This window comes from Salvelinus namaycush, chromosome 4 (assembly GCF_016432855.1).
Source record: "Salvelinus namaycush isolate Seneca chromosome 4, SaNama_1.0, whole genome shotgun sequence".
Taxonomy (NCBI): Eukaryota; Metazoa; Chordata; class Actinopteri; order Salmoniformes; family Salmonidae; genus Salvelinus; species Salvelinus namaycush.
The window spans coordinates 42,943,366-42,959,968 of NC_052310.1; the positions used below are offsets into that span (position 1 = coordinate 42,943,366).

The window sequence follows — 16,603 nt, forward strand, 5'->3', positions numbered from 1 at the left end:
TCATACAGCAATTACACTAAAATGTTGGGGTTCTGTTACAGCTTGACTTATCACTGGCACGGGTGATACTGATAATAACCTCCCATATGGTGACATGCAGATATGTGAGAGAAAAAAAGAAGAAACCAGCACACTGCTCTTGCTAGTATCACTGCTCTTTATTAAGCTTTACGTATCCGCCGCAGGGCCTTTGTCAGGGCTTTTTGGCTCTGACGAAGGCCTTGAGGCCAATACGTAAAGCTTAATAAAGAGCAGTGATATTAGCAAGAGCAGTGTGCTGGTTTCTTCTTTTTTCTCTCGTTATTAAATTGTTACTATGCACCTGCAACAAAGATAGCTTAGATGTACGTGCGAGTGCCTTTGGAATTTTGACATGGAGATATGCAAAAAATAATGTGATAACTTGTGTTTGTAAAGAGAGGCGGGGGAAGAAGGGTAAATTGCTTAGCCAACACATCAGTAAAGAATGCTCAAATAGAAAGTGTCAGATTGATTTACGATTAAAATCCTCACAAAAGGAGGAACTTCACAAACCTTTCTGAGAGTGTCTTTCTTTGTGAGTGTGTGTGTGTGTGTGAGAGAGCGTGATATAGACAGAGACAGAGTGAGAATGAGTTAGCGAGCGAGTGATTAAGTGTGTATTTGTAGTGCTGCTCAGTCAAGCGAGTGTCTGGAAGGTTCAGGGTTTAAAGTTCAGCAGGGGCCACTTAATGTCTCCATAGCATTGTCCATCCCAAGAGTTTCTGCCTGCACATTCATCATCAATATCTCATTTGCATTTCCCTTGTCAAATTACCAGGATATAGCTTTGTTGAATAGACTACATTCCCTGATCTGTAGATACTATAGGGTGATTGTCTCCTTCCAACTATATGTATTATTGAGCCCAAACCTTTGGATGTCCAAGCTATACCTAATTGACTGCGGTGAGATTAGGCTCCTGAGGAGCAACTGATGCTGGCTGCACATCAAATATTTTATCAAGTGCTCTTATGCAAGTTTCCTCCAGGTATAAGCGTGCAGAGACAGAGTGAATACCAGAAACGTTGGGTCCAGGAGGCGGTGAATCAATGGAATGTGCCAGTGTGAATATCCTGGAGCCCATCTGCTGAAATATTACACCTACGGAAACCTGACTAGGAAGGAAAGCAAACATAATCAGTAAACATATTAAGTGATAAATATTATTCTACTAAGAGCCCTAACTAGCCTTGTGTTGTTCCCTGAGGATCCAGCATACCTCTGAGCAGCTTCGATGTCAGGAAACACGATAGCAAACTGAATCACTGCAACAAACACACACACACACACACACACACACAGGAAAACGTTCATCATGCTGGTTTTATCCACGCCACATGATAAAAAAAGTAGGAGAACATGACTTTTCCCACCTACTACACTGTAACTCTATCTGGGTTTGCAGTTAAGTGCAGCAGTCATGTGGTCCGACTTTAATGGTCTTAGAAGGATGCTGGATGAAATGTTGTGCAGTTGTTTATGGCCGTCTCCATGGTGCATGGCCTAGTCACTGCCACATTTCAGTGGAAATGGCACCCAGTAAAAACACGAAAGAATGGATTAGACAATTTCCTATAGGCAATGTAAATAGTGTATTACTCTTTTATCGATTTAGCAAGTCCACTACCCAAAACCATCTGTTTATTTTATAACTATTGATTTATTTCAAGTGATTCCCCTATTTATAAAAATGTTATACTATTATACTGCCATTAACGTCCCTTAGATTTGTGCGTCATCTCTTGAAGATTCCCTTTTGTGTATTGGGAGTTGGGCGGTGAACTCACCTGACAGAACTATCAACACTAATATCTGCTGAGTTTGCAGCCCCCACACAACGTGCCCCAAGAGGTGGGCCAATGTTTTGACTTGCCCTATATTATAACAAAAATGTCACACTGCCGTATTGGAGAGTCAACATATTTCTCTTTGCATGCTTACCTTTCCACTGGAAACTCCAGGTATCCTTGAGACAGAATGTGTCTCATTTAGAATGTGCCAATGCCAGTGAATTATTGCAGCCCATGGGCAAGAACGCATAAACTCAAGAAAGGCTCTTAAAATTGGTCATCTATAAATGGGACACGCAAGTTATGTAACGCCTTTGATACAATATGAATTGACAAAAATAATGGCGTTATTAAAGGGGGAAACTTCAGTTCAAACAATAACAAAATGGTCACTGTTTTGGTAAAGAGCTGAAGGATGGGGATGGAGAAATGTAACCACTCTAAAATTCATAGACAGAGCTATGGATGCATGACTGACCATCCATGATATCAAAATGATAGTTTTAACCATGTTGTGGGGCTATAATAACATTGTTTACAAATGGCGTAAAACAAGCTTATATTTGGGGTTCTGATGGGGTATGACAGTTGAACTAAGTTAAATTCATCAAGAATCAATGATCAAATATCATTCATTTAAAGTTTAAAAAAAATGGAAGTACCAATCGCAGATTGCCGCTTTAAATACATTTCAGAGGTGCAGCCGAAGATATCATATTAAAGTATTCTAATTCCTAATTATTTGGGTGCAGCTCATTATTCGACAGAACTACAAATGGTGTACGTTAATATTTTGTAACGCATGGTCGTAACTTAGTCATTACCACAGTAACAGCAAAATACGATCAAAGATTGCGCTCCACGTTTGTCTCCAGTGCAAAAGTTGTTAGAGAAAATATCACGAATACACGTATAGCCTGTTATGTTTGCCATAATTTATTTGCGAAAGCAACATTACTTTCTTATTTTCGCTGTTTAGCTACATGTTATAATTGTATTGTGCACGCCGCAATGGCGATGCAAGGTGGGACTGCACTTCAGGAGGAGGTCATTCGGATGTTGAGCAGAAAGCAGAAAAAGCTAGTTCTGAAACCCAACAAGCCGCTGTCTCTGAAAGATGAGGTTGCCAACAGGAAAATTAAGAAAGGGGCTAGGCAGTGGTGGAAAAAGTACCCAATTGTCATACTTGAGTAAAAGTATAGATAACTTAATCAAATAAAATACAATTTTATTGGTCACATACACATGGTTAGCAGATGTTATTGAGAGTGTAGCGAAATGCTTATGCTTCTAGATCTGACAGTGCAGCAGTATCTAACAGGTAATATCTAACAATTCCACAACAAAACCTAATATCTAACAAATTCCACAACAAACCTAATACACACAATCTAGTAAAGGAATGGGATGAGAATATATAAGTATAAAACATATGGATGAGCAGTGACAGAGAGCCTAAGCTGCAATAGATAGTAAAGAATAGATAGTGAGGATACAGTATATACATATGAGATGACTAATGCGAGATGTGACTAGTGTTCCATTTATTAAAGTGGCCAACGATATCAAGTTTGTAGGTAGGTAGCCGCCTCCCTGTGCTAGTGGTGGCTGTTTAACAATCTGATGGCCTTGAGATAGAAGCTGTTTTTAAATCTCTCTGTCCCAGCTTTGATGCACCTGTACTGACCTCGCCTTCTAGATGGAAGCGGGGTGAACAGGCAGTGGCTGGGGTGGTTATTGTCCATGATGATCTTATTTTGCCTGCCTGTCACATCGGGTGTTGTAGATGTCCTGGAGGCCAGGTAGGTTGCCCCCAGTGATGCGTTGTGCAGACTGCACCACCCTCTGGAGAGCCCTGCGGTTGTGGGCGGTGCAGTTGCCGTACCAGGCGGTGATACAGGCTAAGAGGATGCTCTCAATTGTGCACCTGTAAAAGTTAGTGAGGGTTTTCGGTGACAACCCTAATATTTTCAGCCTCCTGAGGTTGAAGAGGCGCTGTTGCGCCTTCACCACACGGTCTCTGTGTGTGGACCATTTCAGTTTGTTGGTGATATGTACGCCCGAGGAACTTTCCACCTTCTCCACTGCTGTCCCGTCGATGTGGATAGGGGGGTCCTCCCTTTGCTGTTTCCTGAAGTCCACGATCATCTATTTTGTTATGCTGACATTGAGTGAGAGGTTATTTTCCTGAGACCACACTCCGAGGGCCCTCACCTCCTCCCTGTAGGCTGTCTCGTCATTGTTGATAATCAAGCCCACCACTGTTGTGTTGTCTGCAAACTTGATGATTGAGTTGGAGGCGTGCATGGCCACGCAGTCGTGGGTGAACAGGGAGTACAGGAGGGGGCTGAGAACGCACCCTTGTGGGGCCCCAGTGTTGAGGATCAGTGAAGTGGAGATGTTGTTTCCTACCTTCACCACCTGGGGGCGGTCCGTCAGGAAGTCTAGGACCCAGTTGTAGAGGGCGGGGTCTTGACCCAGGGTCTCAAGCTTAATGATGAGTTTGGAGGGTACTATGGTGTTGAATGCTGAGCTGCAGTCAATGAACAGCATTCTTACATCGGTATTCCTCTTGTTCAGATGGGATAGTGTGCAGTGTGATGGCGATTGCATCGTCTGTGGACCTATTGAGGCGGTAAGCAAATTGGAGTGGGTCTAGGGTGACAGGTAAGGTGGAGGTGATATGATCCTTGACTAGTCTCTCAAAGCACTTCATGATGACAGAAGTGAGTGCTACGGGGCGATAGTCATTTAGTTCAGTTACCTTAGCTTTCTTGGGAAAAGGAACAATGGTGGCCATCTTGAAGCATGTGGGGACAGCAGACTGGGATAGGGATTGATTGAATATGTCCGTAAACACACCAGCCAGCTGGTCTGCGCATGCTCTGAGGACGTGGCCAGGGATGGTGTCTGGGCCAGCAGCCTTGCGAGGGTTAACACGTTTAAATGTTTTTGTCACGCCCTGACCTTAGAGCTTTTTATGTCTCTATTTTGGTTTGGTCAGGGTGTGATTTGGGTGGGCAGTCTATGTTCATTTTTCTATGTTTTGTATTTCTTTGTTTTGGCTGGGTGTGGTTCTCAATCAGGGACAGCTGTCTATCGTTGTCTCTGATTGGGAACCATACTTAGGTAGCTTTTTTTCCCACCGTTCTTTGTGGGAAGTTGACTTTGTTTAGGGCACATAGCCTTTGAGCTTCACAGTTTGTTTTTGTAGTGTTTATTGTTTTCGTTCGGCGTCTTTTCATTTAATAAAGAAAATGTACGCTCACGACGCTGCACCTTGGTCCTCTCCTTTTAACAGCCGTGACAGTTTTACTCACCTCATTCAAGGAGAAGGAGAGCCTAGAGTCGTTGGTAGCGGCAGCGTCGGTGGAACTGTATTGTCCTCAAAGCGCTCAAAGAAGACATTTTGGAACCAAGACATCGATGTCCGCGACAGGGCTGATTTCTTTTTCTAATCCATGATTGTCTGTAGACCCTGCCACATACAGTTGAAGTCGGAAGTTTACATACACCTTAGCGAAATACATTTTACCTCAGTTTTTCACAATTCCTGACATTAAATCCTTGTAAAACATTCCCTGTTTAAGGTCAGTTAGGATCACCACTTAATTTTAAGAATGTGAAATGTCAGAATAATAGTAGAGAGAATGATTTATTTCGGCTTTTATTTCTTTCATCACATTCCCAGTGGGTCAGAAGTTTACATACACTCAATTAGTATTTGGTAGCATTGCCTTTAAATTGTTTAACTTGGGTCAAATGTTTTGGGTAGCCGTCCACAAGCTTCCCACAATAAGTTGGGTGAATTTTTTCCCATTCCTCCTGACAGAGCTGGTGTAGCTGAGTCATGTTTGTAGGCCTCCTTGCTCGCACACGCTTTTTCAGTTCTGCCCACAAATTTTCTATAGGATTGAGGTCAGGGCTTTGTGATGGCCACTACAATACCTTGACTTTGTTGTCCTTAAGCCATTTTACCACAACTTTGGGGTCATTGTCCATTTGGAAGACCCATTTTATGACCAAGCTTTAACTTCATGACTGATGTCTTCAGATGTTGCTTCAATATAGCCACATAATTTTCATACCTTATGATGCCATCTATTTTGTGAAGTGCACCAGTCCCTCCTGCAGCAAAGCACCCCCACAACATGATGCTGCCACCCCTGTGCTTCACGGTTGGGATGGTGTTCTTCGGCTTGCAAGCTTCCCCCTTTTTACTCCAAACATAATGATGGTCATTATGTCCAAACAGTTCTATTTTTGTTTCATCAGACCAGAGGGCATTTCTCCAAAAAGTACGATCTTTGTCCCCATGTGCAGTTGCAAATCGTAGTCTGGCTTTTTTATGGCGGTTTTGGAGCAGTGGCTTCTTGCTGAGCGGCCTTTCAGGTTATGTCGATATAGGACTCGTTTTACTGTGGATATAGATACTTTTGTACCTGTTTCCTCCAGCATCTTCACAAGGTCATTTGCTGTTATTCTGGGATTGATTTGCACTTTTTGCACCAAAGTACGTTCATCTCTAGGAGACAGAACGCGTCTCGTTCCTGAGCGGTATGATGACTGCGTGGTCCCATGGTGTTTATACTTGCGTACTATTGTTTGTACAGATGAACGTGGTACCTTCAGGCATTTGTAAATTGCTCCCAAGGATGAACCAGACTTGAGGTCTTGGCTGATTTCTTTTGATTGTCCCATGATGTCAAGAAAAGAAGCACTGTGTTTGAAGCTAGGCCTTGAAATACATCCACAGGTACACCTGCAATTGACTCAAATGATGTCAATTAGCCTATCAAAAGCTTCTAAAGCCTTGACATAATTTTCTGGAATTTTCCAAGCTGTTTAAAAGCACCGTCAACTTAGTGTATGTAAACTTCTGACTCACTGGAATTGTGATAGTGAAATAATCTGTTTGTAAACAATTGTTAGAAAAATTACTTGTGTCATGCACAAAGTAGATGTCCTAACCGACTTGCTAAAACTATAGTTTGTTAACAAGAAATTTGTGGAGTGGTTGAAAAATTAGTTTTAATGACTCCAACCTAAGTGTATGTAAACTTCCGACTTCAACTGTATATATATTTTTTTTTTACACACAATTATATGGGGGATTGGAAATGATGCAGAGAATTACATTGATGGAAGCTACAATCTATCTGCAATATTAAAGCTGATCTACCCCCTAAAAAATTAAATAATCTCCCTTAACGTTCTCGCCTCCCCCTACACTGCTTCCCTTTGGACTGCTCCAACAGACATCTACCCTGCCCCCACCCCAATGGACATTAATATCATGCTGAATAGCCACCACTACTCCCACCCCCTGCTCAAGGCTCCCGAGTTGTGCAGCGGTCTAAGGAACTGCGTCTCAGTGCTAGAGGCGTCACTACAGACACCCTGTTTCAAATCCAGGCTGTATCACAACCGGCCGTGATTGGGAGTCCCATAGGGCGGCGCACAATTGGCCCAGCGTCGTCCGGGTTTGGCCGGTGTAGGCCATCATTGTAAATAAGAATTTATTCTTAACTGACTTGCCTAGTTAAATAAAAATAATAACTAAATGTGGAAAAGTCAAGGGGTCGGAATACTTTCCGAAGGCACTGTATATAGATACTCATACAGACGAGGGACAGGTTGAGGGAGAGGTTTTTAACCTGGCACCACACCGTCAGAGTGCCAACCTCTTCCCTGTAGAGGATTGAGTGTCGGAGGGAGGAGGTGATGTACTGAAGTCTTTGACTAGCCTCTCGCAGCACTTCATGATGACTGATGTGAGTGCTACGGGTCGGTAGTCATTCAGTTACTTTCCCTTTATTGGGCCCTCTGGGCCACCATAATCACAATGTTCTTCAACTGGTCGTTCAGTACAGTAGGCTACCGTTTCAGTTGAATTAAACGTTGCACCATGTTCTGTCTACTAAAACGCCCTCAGCACTCTATGATATGATTGGTCAGCCATGTTGCCTGTTACATCTCTTTTTACTGCAGTGTGCATAAATTATACACTCTCTTTTGAAATCAATGTAGATCAGCATGCTGAGTTAGTAGTACCTTATAATTCAGTGTTTTATTCAACACATTCATCTTTTTGGTGACAATGACAACAACACTGGAAAGTGATTACACTGTTTCCCCACAGAGGCCATGTGTATCACTGAGATGTCCATGATGATGGCATGCTGGAAGCAGAACAACTTTGCCAATGCCCTGTGTTCCAATGAAATGCAGTCCTTCTACAAGTGTGTTGAGAAGCCCAGATACGGTGCTGCTTCTCAGTGTACCGGAAATCCTTGCTCCAGGCTTATTACACCCCCCCCCCCCCCCCCCCCCCCCCCCCCCACTCTCCCAACCCCCTGTTTTAATCTAGGTCAGCATTGTTATATTAAACATTTTATTAGGAGACAAGGTAATCAGGCAGCATGGTTAATATGGTTTTCTATGGCGTTTCCTGGCTTGGGAGGAGTCATAACAAAAAATCTACCCCAGGCCTGTTTCCTTGAAGGTCTTCCCTCCTGTTTTGCTTTTGTTTTCCATTCTTCCACAATTTCCCTTCCTCAGCTGAGGTGCCCAGCTACCGCATGCTACTATAGCACTGCATGGATGGATGACAAGTCTTTGGCTAAATTACACTTTCAGTTTAGTGTCAACAAGGAAGTACAACATTATTTACAAATGTGAATAAATAGCTCAAAGCCGTTATGCTTTCAATTTAATTAGTATTGAATGAGGCAATGCATTTTCTTTAACAGTTTTTGTCAAAATGTATTTCCTCACAGATTGCAGTGAAAGCCATATCAGAGCAACACATCATTGGCCAAGGGGGATGCCTTCAACCAAAACAAGCCACTACCCTGCTGAAGTGACACCCCAAATTACACAAATAAATCTAGTACTATGTAACGGCTGTCGTAGTCGTTCTCCTCCTCAGACGAGGAGGAGCATGGATCGGACCAAGATGCGGATTGGTAAGTATTCATATTTTAATGGGAAAACAACAAACACTACAAAATACAACAACCAACAAACGTGACTAACCTGAAACAGTCCTGTGTGGCCCAAACACTGACACAGGAACAAACACCCACAAAACACAAGTGAAACCCTGGCTGCCTTAGTATGATTCTCAATCAGGGACAACGATTCACAGCTGTCTCTGATTGAGAATCATACCAGGCCGAACACAAAAACCCAACATAGAAAATCAAACCTAGACCAACCGACCCAACTCACGCCCTGACCAACTAAAACAAATACATGACAAAGGAAAACAGGTCAGGAACGTGACAGAACCCCCCCCTTAAGGTGCGAACTCCGGGCGCACCAGCACAAAGTTTAGGGGAGGGTCTGGGTGGGCGTCTGTCCACGGTGGCGGCTCTGGCGCTGGTCGTGGTCCCCACCCCACCATAGTCAACCCTCGCTTCCGTGGCCTCCTCCCAATATTCACCCTCCATGTCAATCCCACTATTCCAAAGGGCAGTAACAGACTGAGGGGTAGCACCTGACTGAGGGGTAGCACCTGACCGAGGGGTAGCACCTGACCGAGGGGTAGCACCTGACCGAGGGGTAGCACCTGACCGAGGGGTAGCACCTGACCGAGGGGTAGCACCTGACCGAGGGGTAGCACCTGACTAAGGGGCAGCACCGGACTAAGGGGCAGCACCAGGATAAGGGGCAGCACCAGGATAAGGGGCAGCACCAGGATAAGGGGCAGCACCAGGATAAGGGGCAGCTCCGGACTGAGGGACGGATCCTGGCTGGCGGAAGGCTCTGGCGGATCCTGGCTGGCGGAAGGCTCTGGCGGATCCTGGCTGGCGGAAGGCTCTGGCAGATCCTGGCTGGCGGAAGGCTCTGGCGGATCCTGGCTGGCGGAAGGCTCTGGCGGATCCTGGCTGGCGGAAGGCTCTGGCGGATCCTGGCTGGCGGAAGGCTCTGGCGGATCCTGGCTGGCGGAAGGCTCTGGCGGATCCTGGCTGGCGGACGGCTCTGGCGGATCCTGGCTGGCGGACGGCTCTGGCTGGTCCTGGCTGGCGGACGGCTCTGGCTGGTCCTGGCTGGACGGCTCTGGCTGGTCCTGGCTGGACGGCTCTGGCTGGTCCTGGCTGGACGGCTCTGGCTGGTCCTGGCTGGACGGCTCTGGCTGGTCCTGGCTGGACGGCTCTGGCTGGTCCTGGCTGGACGGCTCTGAAGGCTCGGGACAGACGGGCAGCTCTGAACAGACGGGCAGCTCTGACGGCTCGGGACAGACGGACAGCGCTGGGCAGGCAGACAGATCAGACCACGCTGGGCAGGCAGACAGTTCAGGCAGCGCTGAGCAGGCAAGCAGCGCAGGCGGCGTTGGGCAGACGGCCGACTCTGACCTGCTGAGGCGCACAGTAGGCCTGGTGCGTGGTGCCGGAAAAGGAGGCACTGGGCTGGAGACACGCACCACAGGGAGAGTGCGTGGAGGAGGAACAGGGCTCTGGAAACGCACTGGAAGCCTGGTGCGTGGTGTTGGCACTGATGGTACTGGGCTGGGGTGGGAAGGTGGCGCCGGATATACCGGACCGTGAAGGAGGACCCGCGCTCTTGAGCACCGAGCCTCCCCAACCCTACCAGGTTGAATGGTCCCCGTAGTCCTGCCAGTGCGGCGAGGTGGAATAGCCCGCACTGGGCTATGCAGGCGAACCGGGGACACCACCTGTAAGGCTGGTGCCATGTACGCCGGCCCGAGGAGACGTACTGGAGGCCAGATATGTTGGGCCGGCTTCATGGCACCCGGCTCGATGCCCAACCTAGCCCTCCCAGTGCGGCAAGGTGGAATAGCCCGCACTGGGCTAAGCACGCGTACTGGGGACACCGTGCGCTCCACCGCATAACACGGTGTCTGACCAGTACGACGCCCTCTCACTCCACGGTAAGCCCGGGGAGTTGGCTCGGGTATCCAACCCGGCTTCGCCACACTCCCCTTAGGCCCCCCCCCCCAAGAAATTTTTGGGTGAGCCTCTCGGGCTTCCAGCCGCTCTGCCTTGCTTTCGCCTCATAAAACCTCCTCTCCGCTTTGGGGCGGCGACACTCCTCTGGCTCTGCCCAGGGTCCTTTCCCGTCTAGGATTTCCTCCCAAGTCCATTCCTCTTTTCCCCATTGCTGTTGTTCTTGCCTTCCTTCTCCAATCCGCTTGGTCCTGTTATGGTGGGTGTTTCTGTAACGGCTGTCGTAGTCGTTCTCCTCCTCAGACGAGGAGGAGCATGGATCGGACCAAGATGCGGATTGGTAAGTATTCATATTTTAATGGGAAAACAACAAACACTACAAAATACAACAACCAACAAACGTGACTAACCTGAAACAGTCCTGTGTGGCCCAAACACTGACACAGGAACAAACACCCACAAAACACAAGTGAAACCCTGGCTGCCTTAGTATGATTCTCAATCAGGGACAACGATTCACAGCTGTCTCTGATTGAGAATCATACCAGGCCGAACACAAAAACCCAACATAGAAAATCAAACCTAGACCAACCCACCCAACTCACGCCCTGACCAACTAAAACAAATACATGACAAAGGAAAACAGGTCAGGACCGTGACATACTACCACCAGCCCTACTACTAAGATGTGTTCATTGACTCAGGTTGTTGGCCAAAGACTATTTGTATATATATATATGTCATACACTACCGGTCAAAAGTTTTAGAAGACCTACTCATTCAAGGGTTTTTCTTTATTTTTACTATTTTCTACATTGTAGAATAATAGTGAAGACATCGAAACTATGAAATAACACATATGTAGTAACCAAAAAAGTGTTAAACAAATCAAAATATATTTTACATTTGAGATTCTTCAAATAGCCACCCTTTGCCTTGATGACAGCTTTGCACACTCTATGCATTCTCTCAACCAGCTTCACCTGGAATGCTTTTCCAACTGTCTTGAAGGAGTTCCCACATATACTGAGCACTTGTTGGCTGCTTTTCCTTTACTCTGTGGTCCGACTCATCCCAAAACATCTCAATTTGGTTGAGGTCGGGTGATTGTGGAGGCCAGGTCATCTGATGCAGCCCTCCATCACTCACCTTGGTAAAATAGCCCTTACACACAGCCTGGAGGTGTGTTGGGTCATTGTCCGATTGAAAAACAAATGATAGTCACACAAACCCCAAACCAGATGGGATGGCGTATCGCCGCAGAATGCTGTTGTAGGCTGGTGCTTCCATTCCTGTGGCGGTCCTCATGAGAGCCAGTTTCATCATAGTGCTGGATGGTTTTTGCAACTGCACTTTTTTTCATCGTATTTCCGTATTGACTGACTTTATGTCTTAAAGTAATGATGGACTGTTTCTCATTGCTTATTTGAGCTGTTCTTGCCATAATATGGACTTGGTATTTTACCAAATACGGCTATCTTCTGTATACCCCCCCTACCTTGTCACAACACAACTTATTGGCAAGAAATTCCAGAAATTAACTTTTAAGAAGGCACACCTGTTAATTGAAATGCATTCCAGGTGACTACCTCATGAAGCTGGTTGAGAGAATGCCAAGATTGTGCAAAGCTGTCATCAAGGCAAAGGGTGTCTATTTGAAGAATCTCAAATATAAAATATTTTTTGATTTGTTTAACACTTTTTTGTTACTACATGATTCCATATATTTTATTTCATAGTTTTGATGTCTTCACTATTGTTCTACAATGTGGAAAATAGTAAAAATAAAGAAAAACCCTTGAATGAGTAGGTATTCTAAAACTTTTGACCCCCCCCCCACACAGAAACATCAAGTTCCACTGATGCCAGTGTCACGACTTCTGCCGAAGTCGTTGCCTCTCCTTGTTCGGGCGGTGTTCGGCGGTCAACGTCACCGGTCTTCTAGCCATCATCGATCCATTTTTCATTTTCCATTGGTTTTGTCTTGTCTTCCCACACACCTGTTTTCAATCCCATCCATTACCTCTTGTGTATTTAACCCTCTGTTTCCCCTCATGTCTTTATCAGAGATTGTTTCTTGTTAGTATTGTTTTTATGTGTATAGGTGCGCGACGGGTCTTCGTACCCATATTTGTTTGTTCGTTTCTTATTAGTGTTATGGAGCATGTATTTGGACTTTCATTAAAAGACTCCATTTTACACTCTGTTTGACTCTCCTGCGCCTGACTTCCCTGCCACCTATACACACGACTCTGACAGAATCTCGGACCATAATATGAAGTCAGCAGGAGAGGACACTACGCTCATGGAGGTGGAGGAACGCGTCCGGGAACAAATGGAGGAGATTGAATGTTTGAGCGCAGTCATGGATCGCATTGTCCAGAATATGGACCGCTGGGAAAGACAGGGAGTTTCTCCAGCGCTTCCACTCCCACAACCAGGGTATTCCTTGAACACTTTTTCCCCTCCTGAACCGAACAAAATCCATTTACCCCTACCCATTGGATACAACGGAGATACTGCCGGCTGCCAGGGTTTCCTCCTTAAACTTAAGTTGTATCTGGCCACGGTCTCCCCAGTACCATCGGACCGTGAGAAGAGTTGCGCCCTCGTCTCATGCCTCACCGGGAAAGCCCGGGAGTGGGCCAGCGCTGTGTGTAGAGGAGGATGCGGCGTTGGACCATTTTGAGGAGTTCATCCGCCATTTCCGGATGGTATTCGACCACCCATCCGAAAGCAAAGCGGCGGGTGAGCGCCTCTATCATCTGAGGCAGGAGACGAGGAGTGCACAGGAGTTTGCTTTGGAGTTTAGAACCTTGGCTGCCGGCGCTGGATGGAGCGACAGGGCCCTGATCGACCATTACCGCTGTAGTCTACGCGAGGACGTCCGTCGGGAGCTGGCCTGTAGAGACACCACCCTCAACTTCGACCAGCTGGTGGACATGTCCATCAGGCTGGACAACATGCTGGCTACTCGTGGACGTCTAGATCGGGGTCTGGTTGTTCCATCCTCCCGCACCCTCTCTCCCGAACCTATGGAATTGGGAGGGATGGTGCGCAGGGAGACCGGAGGGGGTTCCCGCTCGAGCACCATCTATGGTCGCAGAGATCACACTGCTGGTCGGTGCCGGGTTGGTTCCTCTGGGAATAGAGAAGGCAGGCAGGGCACTCTGGCATCACCCCAGGTGAGTAGGCACCATTCTCATCCAGAGCCCTCTGTCGCACTAATGTTTGTCTCTGTCACTTTTCCGGATTTTTCCCTGCATTCCCAGTATAAGGCGCTAGTAGATTCAGGCGCAGCTGGGAATTTCATTAATAAAGATTTAGCTCATAGTTTAGGGATCCCTATTGTTTCTGTGGATATGCCTTTCCCTATTCATGCCTTAGATAGTCGACCATTAGGTTCAGGGTTTATCAGGGAGGTCACCGCACCTTTGTGTATGATAACGCAGGAGGGTCACAAGGAGAAGATTAGTCTTTTCCTTATTGATTCTCCTGCGTATTCTGTGGTGCTAGGCCTACCCTGGTTAACTTGTCATAACCCCACTGTTTCTTGGCCACAGAGGGCTCTCACAGGGTGGTCGCGAGAGTGCTCAGGTAGGTGTTTAGGGGTTTCCGTTGGTGCTACTACGGTGGAAAGTCCAGACCAGGTCTTCACTGTGCGCATTCCCCCCGACTATGCCGATTTGGCTCTCGCCTTCTGTAAAAAGAAGGCGACTCAATTACCACCCCATCGACGGGGGGATTGTGCTATAGATCTCCTGGTAGACGCTGCATATCCCAGGAGTCACGTGTATCCCCTGTCGCAAGCGGAGACGGTGGCTATGGATACATATATCTCTGAATCCCTGCGTCAGGGGTTCATTCAGCCATCCATTTCACCAGCCTCGAGTTTCTTTTTTGTGAAGAAGAAGGATGGCGGTTTACGCCCGTGCATTGATTATCGATGTCTCAATAAAATCACGGTGAAATATAGTTACCCGTTACCTCTGATAAATACAGTTATTGAGTCAATGAACGGGGCACGCTTCTTCACAAAATTGTACGCACTCCTGAGATCCAATCTGGTGCGTATTCGGAAGGGTGATGAGTGGAAGACGGCATTTAGCACCACCTCAGGTCATTATGAGTACCTTGTCATGCCATATGGGTTGATGAATGCTCCATCAGTCTTCCAATCATTTGTAGATGAGATCTTCAGGGACCTGCATGGGCAGGGTGTAGTGGTGTATATCGATGATATTCTGATATACTCCGCTACACGCGCCGAGCATGTGTCCCTGGTGCGCAGGGTGCTTGGTCGCCTGTTGGAGCATGATCTATATGTCAAGGCTGAGAAATGCTTGTTCTTCCAACAATCCATCTCCTTCCTAGGGCATCGGATTTCCACTTCAGGAGTGGAAATGGAGAGTGATCGCATTACAGCCGTGCGTAATTGGCCGACTCCAACCACGGTAAAGGAGGTGCAGCGTTTTTTAGGGTTTGCCAATTACTACCGGAGGTTTATCCGGGGTTTTGGTCAGGTGGCTGCTCCCATTACCTCACTGCTAAAGGGGGGCCCGGTGCGCTTGCAGTGGTCGGCTGAGGCGAACAGGGCTTTTGGACACCTGAAGACTCTGTTTACCTCGGTGCCTGTGTTGGCTCATCCGGATCCCTCTTTGCCATTCATAGTGGAGGTGGACGCATCCGAAGCTGGGATAGGAGCAGTGCTCTCAGCGTTCGGGTGTGCCACTGAAGCTTCGCCCCTGTGCTTTCTTTTCGAAGAAGCTCAGCTCGGCGGAGCGAAACTATGATGTGGGGGACCGGGAGCTGTTAGCTGTCGTACAAGCCTTGAAGGCGTGGAGGCATTGGCTTGAGGGGGCTAAACACCCTTTTCTCATCTGGACTGACCACCGCAATCTGGAGTACATCCGGCAGGCGAAGAGACTGAATCCTCGCCAGGCAAGGTGGGCCATGTTTTTCACTCGTTTTGTGTTTACCCTTACTTACAGACCAGGCTCCCAGAACGTCAAGGCAGACGCATTGTCTCGGCTGTATGACACAGAGGAGCGGTCCATGGATCCCACTCCCATACTCCCAGCTTCGTGTTTGGTGGCGCCAGTAGTGTGGGAGCTGGACGCGGACATTGAGCGGGCGTCACGTGCAGAGCCCTCTCCTCCTGAGTGTCCAGCTGGTCGTCTGTACGTTCCGTCTGCTGTCCGCGACCGATTGATCTATTGGGCTCACACGTCACCCTCCTCTGGTCATCCTGGGATAGGTCGGACGATGCGCTGTCTTGATGGGAGGTACTGGTGGCCCACTTTAGCCAAGGACGTGAGGATTTATGTTTCCTCCTGCTCGGTGTGCGCCCAGTGCAAGGCTCCTAGACACCTGCCCAGAGGTAAGCTTCAACCTTTACCCGTTCCTCAACGGCCGTGGTCGCACCTGTCGGTGGATTTTTTGACTGATCTTCCACCTTCACAGGGTTACACCACGATCCTGGTCGTTGTGGATCGGTTTTCGAAGTCCTGTCGTCTCCTCCCTTTGCCCGGTCTCCCTACGGCCTTACAAACTGCAGAGGCCCTGTTTACACACGTTTTCCGGCACTATGGGGTGCCTGAGGATATAGTGTCTGATCGGGGTCCCCAGTTCACATCAAGGGTCTGGAAGGCGTTCATGGAACGTCTGGGGATCTCGGTTAGTCTTACCTCAGGTTTTCACCCCGAGAGTAATGGGCAGGTGGAGAGAGTTAACCAGGATGTGGGCAGGTTTTTGCGGTCCTATTGCCAGGACTGGCCGGGGGAGTGGGCGAAGTTCGTGCCCTGGGCAGAGATGGCCCAGAACTCGCTACGTCACTCCTCCACTAACCTCACTCCTTTTCAATGTGTATTACGGTATCAG

The 16,603-nt window shown here is 47.5% G+C and overlaps 1 protein-coding gene across 1 annotated transcript; it reads left to right on the forward strand.

The window, feature by feature from the left end:
• Positions 1 to 2,822: 2,822 nt before the first annotated feature.
• LOC120045627 (coiled-coil-helix-coiled-coil-helix domain-containing protein 1-like) lies at positions 2,823 to 8,677 on the forward strand. The gene is made up of 3 exons (XM_038990535.1): positions 2,823 to 2,959; positions 7,952 to 8,066; positions 8,585 to 8,677. The coding sequence occupies exons 1-3, from the start codon at positions 2,823 to 2,825 to the stop codon at positions 8,675 to 8,677; spliced, it is 345 nt and encodes a 114-aa protein (XP_038846463.1).
• The last annotated feature ends 7,926 nt before the right edge of the window (positions 8,678 to 16,603 follow it).

What these genes read in the sequence shown, in the direction of transcription:
- LOC120045627 (XM_038990535.1), top strand. Translation starts at nt 2,823, where the DNA reads ATGGCGATGCAAGGTGGGACTGCACTTCAGGAGGAGGTCATTCGGATG. An exon ending in AACAGGAAAATTAAGAAAGG is followed by an intron (nt 2,960 to 7,951) that starts GGCTAGGCAGTG and finishes CTGTTTCCCCAC; the next exon opens with AGAGGCCATGTGTATCACTG. An exon ending in TCTACAAGTGTGTTGAGAAG is followed by an intron (nt 8,067 to 8,584) that starts CCCAGATACGGT and finishes AAATGTATTTCC; the next exon opens with TCACAGATTGCAGTGAAAGC.